The 5,000-nt window shown below is 41.2% G+C and overlaps 1 protein-coding gene across 1 annotated transcript in view; it reads left to right on the top strand.

Annotated features, from left to right (window-relative positions):
* The window catches only part of LOC147466778 (uncharacterized), a 38,792-nt gene extending 35,783 nt beyond the window's left edge, over positions 1-3,009 (top strand). The window contains exon 6 of the mRNA XM_086534419.1: positions 2,601-3,009. Coding sequence (XP_086390545.1) covers positions 2,601-2,686 — 86 coding nt within the window. The 3' untranslated portion in view covers positions 2,687-3,009. The remainder of the gene's footprint in view (positions 1-2,600) is intronic.
* The last annotated feature ends 1,991 nt before the right edge of the window (positions 3,010-5,000 follow it).

The following is a 5,000-nucleotide window of genomic DNA, read 5'->3' as shown; positions in this document are numbered from 1 at the left end:
CATATAGGATGTATATATATATATTTGATATATATAATAATGCGTTATATATATATATATAAGTTTTATATATATACATATATATATCCTATATACATATATCTATCTATCTATCTATCTGTAAACAACTGATCGTATCTATCTATCTATCTATCTGTCTATCTATCTATCTGTCTATCTATCTATCTATCTATTAATCTCTCTCTCTCTCTCTCTCTCTCTTTATATATATAATACTTTATATCCATTTCTCTCTCTTCTCTCTCTCTCCTCTCTCTCTCTGTTCGCTCTCTCCTCTCCTCTCTCCTTCTCGCCTCTCTCCTCTGGCTCTCTCCCAATCCTCTCTCTCGAATTTCTCTCCGTACTCTCATCTCTCTCATATATATATACTTTTTTATTATATATTAATCGAGACGAGGTAGAGAATGATTTGAGTCAACGAGAGGAGATTAAAAGTAGAAGTCGACGACGAACGGAGGGTAGAGAGAGAGTGTTAAGAAAATATATATATATATATATATATTAAACACATAAAATATCCAGTCATTATTGTATGTTATACTATCTTTGACTTCCGTGTTCATTGTTTATTAATCTTCTATTGTATTGTTTTTTTTCTTTCTTTTTGTTCAATTATCTTTCTTTTATTTTCTTAGTTATCCTTTAAAAACAAAATTTGTTACCCGTTGCTTTCTCTGTTTACTTTCTCTGTTGTTTTTCCTGTTTCTGCATCAGTTAATCTGTTGTTATTTACGGTTCTGTTGTGATTTCTTTTTATTTACCTGTTGTTATTTCTAGTCATTCTGTCTATAGCTACATTTCTTGACACATGTGTTGCCAATTCTCTTCAATTCATCCGTCATCTATCTACGCGTATCTACTTATCCATTGCAACAACAAACAACAAACAACAACTAAGCACCATAAGGAGTTTAAGGAGAGGGGCAGTGGTAGAGGTCGGGGGCGAGAACAAGGGGTGGGGAGGGGGGGAAAAAAAAAAATAACGGGAGGAAAGGTGGGGAGGGGGGAAAAAGGGGCATGGGGAGTGAGGTAGGAGGGGAAGAGTAGGGCGAGGGGATGTGGAGAGGGGGGAGGAACAAGGGGGGGTGGGTGTTGGGGAAGGGGGCAAGGAAGCCAGTGTCGCATTGCATTAATTATGGAAGTCTTGGAATGACATAAAGTAATAAAAGAGTTGATATAATCAGGCTTGCTGTGACACCGCCGCCAAGGGCACTTCGGGGAGGCCGTACGCATATTGTGAGTGTAATAGTGTCCGCCTCTTCGTATTAGAGCAGAGTTAGGGGGTCTTTTGTTTTTTTTTAGCGTTGCGGAGAGGACATAGAGAGGGAGAGAGGAGAGAGACGACGAGTGAGAGAGGCGACGACGCAGGAGAGAGAGAGGCAGGCAGAAGAGAGAGAGACGCTCGAAGACGAGAGAGAAGAGAGAGAGAGGAGAGCAGAAGCAGGACGAGCAGAACAGAGAACGAGGCAGCAGAGAGCGGAGCCAGGGCTACTAATGAGAGGTGGAAGCAGACGAGACCACGATAGAGAAGAGAGGAGAGGGAGAGAGACAGAGAGAGGAGAGGGAGAGAGACCGCACGAAGAGACATAGAGAGAGGAGAGAGGGAGAGGGAGAGAGAGAGTGAGCAGGGAGAGAGAAGAAATGAGAGAGAGAGAGGAGAGCCTCAAATCGAAGAGAGAGAGTAATGAAGAGAGAGAGAGAGACGACGACGAGATGGGGAGAAGAGAAGAGAGGGGACTAAGAGAGGAGAAAGAGGAGAGAAGACGAAGTCAGAGCGAGAGAGAGGGAACGAGCAGCAGAGAGAGAAAGAGAGAGAGAGGGACAGAGAGAGAGAGAGAGAGAGAGAGAGATTGAGAGAGAGAGAGAGAGAGGCGAGAGGAGAGCAGTAGGCGCACGAATGAAGAGCCGGAGAGAGGGAGAGTAGAGAGGGAATTGCGACCTCTCGAATACAGCAACAGCCCCAGATAACACCGCTGACCATCATATTTACTACATCAGTATTCTCTTGCGAGGTTTATACAAATAAACATCTAATTTATTCAGGCACCAGTAACACACGAGCCGGGTGTCCAAGAGAGTGATTGTGTGTTTGTGAACAGGACAAGTACAAGAAAAAAATGACATCAAATTTCATATATTCACAACAATCCCACACCAACAGACATGGTATGAGTAACAAACAACAAATTTAAGAAAAAAAAAAATCTACTTGTACCATGGTCTTTATTCATGGCGTCATTCATCACTCCATGAGGGTGACGATGAATGATGAATACTTGGTGATTTTCCCTTTTCGTAAATCATTCACGCAGCTCGACGTGGCAATACATTTAATAAACGTAGTCCTTATGAAAGGGTGTTATAAAGCCCAGTTTGATTCCATCTCTCTTCCCCGCTAAGTCATCGGTAATTGGGACAATTTTCCCTGTTATATTTATCGTTCCAATGACATGAAAAATATGCTTGATTATTCTCAATTACGAGTTCGGTATAATTCACTAACGTCCTTTATTTTCTTTTTCTTTTTTCTTACACATTAAAAAAAAAAAAAACTTTCTTTCCTCTCTCCTCTTTTGCAGTTCTGAGCGGCGCATCTGCAGTGCTGCCATCATATGCTACGATGTTGATGCTCGTCGTCCTAACAGGGGAACAAGCCGTCACCTAAACACGACTGGCAGAGCGTTAGTCGTCCTATACATATCTTTCGCTGTAGGACAAAATTCATGATAGAAACTGAGCATTTCACATGGTCGTAGGCTTCAAGTAACGCGTCGTTTTCCTGTTTGTAGAAATTTATAATATCGCCAAGACCGCTGGTCCATTCAAAATCCCCGTTGAAGGTAGGGAGGAGTGTGGCCATTTGCAGGCGTGTCGAAGAAGGGGTACCAACCGCCTTCCAGTACTAATGTCGCCGTCGACTTTGCTGCCTTGAGAGAGAGAGAGAGAGAGAGAGAGAGAGAGAGAGAGAGAGAGAGAGAGAGAGAGAGAGAGAGAGAGAGAGAGAGAGAGAGAGAGAGAGAGAGATGATGTAAGAAGAGTAATTAAGAGAGAGAGAGAGACGAAGAGAGAGCGGAGGAGAGAGAGATGAGAAGAGCGAGGGTGAGAGAGAGAGAGAGAGAGAGAGAGAGAGAGAATGAGAGAAAGAGAGAGAGAGAAGGAAAGAGAAAGAGAAAGAGAAAGAGAGAGAAATAAAGAAGAGAGAGAATAAGAGAAAGAGAGAGATAGTGTGTGTGTGTGTGTGTGTGTGTGTGTGAGAGAGAGAGAGAGAGAGAGAGAGAGAGAGAGAGAGAGAGAGAGAGAGAGAGAGAGAGATGTAGAGAGAGAGAGAGAGAGAGAGAGAGAGAGAGAGAGAGAGAGAAGAAGAGAGCGATGACGATGAGAGGAGAGAGAGAGAGAGAGCGGGAAAAGAAAAAAGAGAAAAAGAGAAAGAAGAAGATAGAGAATAAGCGCTAGAAAGATGGAGAAGTAGTGCGAGCGAGAGCGAAGAGGAGAGAGAGAGAGAGAGAGAGAGAGAGAGAGAGAGAGAGAGAGAGAGAGAGAGAGAGAGAGAGTTAGAGAGAGACAGAGAAAGATTGAGAGAGAAATAGAAGGAAAGAGAGATAAAGAGAAATAAAGAAAATAAGAAGAGAGAGAATAAGAGAAATAGAGAGATAGATGGTGAGAGAGCGAGAGAGAGAGAAAGAGAGAGAGAGAGATAGAGAGAGAGAGAGAGAGAGAGAGAGAGAGAGAGAGAGAGAGAGAGAGAGAGAGAGAGAGAGAGAGAGAGAGAGAGAGAGAGAGAGAAAAGGAAAGAGCTAGAAAGAGAGAGAGAAGAGAGAGAATAAGAGAAAGAGATAGATAGATAGTGAGTGTGTGTGTGTGTGTGTGTGTGTGTGTGTGTGTGTGTGTGTGTGTGTGAGAGAGAGAGAGAGAGAGAGAGAGAGAGAGAGAGAGAGAGAGAGAGAGAGAGAGGAAGAGACGAGTGAGAGAGATGGGAGATGAGAGAGAGGGGGACGAAGAGAGATAGAGAGCGAGAGAGAAAGAGAGAGAGAAGAGAATACGACGAGGAGGAATATTATAGTGATTGGTTGTGTGGTGGTGTGTGTGTTGTGTGTTGTGTTGTGTGTGTAAGAGAGAGAGAAAGAGAGAGAGGGAGACGAGCGAGAGAGAGAGAGAAGAGAGAGAGAGAGAATTTTTGTTGGTGTTTTTTTGTTTTTTTTTTATTTGTGTTTTGTTTTTTCAGAAGAGAAGCGAGAGAGAGAGAGAGAGAGAGAAAATAGCGAAGAGAGTTGAAAGCAAGGAAAATACAGCTGTAAATTAGCCTCTGTGTGCTATAGTTGTAAGCCATACCAGTAGGGAAGACAAACATAGTTACAATAAAGAAATAGAACTCATTACACAGGGTTTATATAATTAAGACTTCTCTGTGATTGTTACCAGATAGTTATTGTGTTATTAATGGTTATTGGCGATTAAAATTGTCAGTATGTGAATGCATAATGTGATGATGCGCCCTGTACAGCTTGACTGTTGATATGCCATTATGCTGTTGTCACTTGGATAAGAGTATATACATATACATACATATATACATGCGCGCGCGCACACACACACACACACACACACACACACACACACACACACACACACACACACACACACATCTCTCCACACACACACACACACATATATATATATAGATATATATATATATATATATAATATATATATATATATTAATTATATATATATACATATTTAATATATATTTGGTATACAAACACATACATAATAATCACACACACACACATTATATATATATATATTATATACTATATATATATATATATATAGTATATATATATATATTATATATAACTGTATATATAGTGTGTGCATGCATACCACCAACACACACACGTGTAAACACAACACACACAATATTATGTGTTGTGTGCATGCATACACACACAAACACACACACGTGTAAACACACACAC

The sequence above is a fragment of the Penaeus japonicus genome, unplaced genomic scaffold (genome assembly GCF_977035675.1).
Source record: "Penaeus japonicus unplaced genomic scaffold, GWHDUDI00000001_assembly GWHDUDI00000041, whole genome shotgun sequence".
Classification (NCBI taxonomy): domain Eukaryota; kingdom Metazoa; phylum Arthropoda; class Malacostraca; order Decapoda; family Penaeidae; genus Penaeus; species Penaeus japonicus.
The sequence above is the reverse complement of the archived record's forward strand: the minus strand, read 5'-3'. Positions and strand labels throughout refer to the sequence as shown.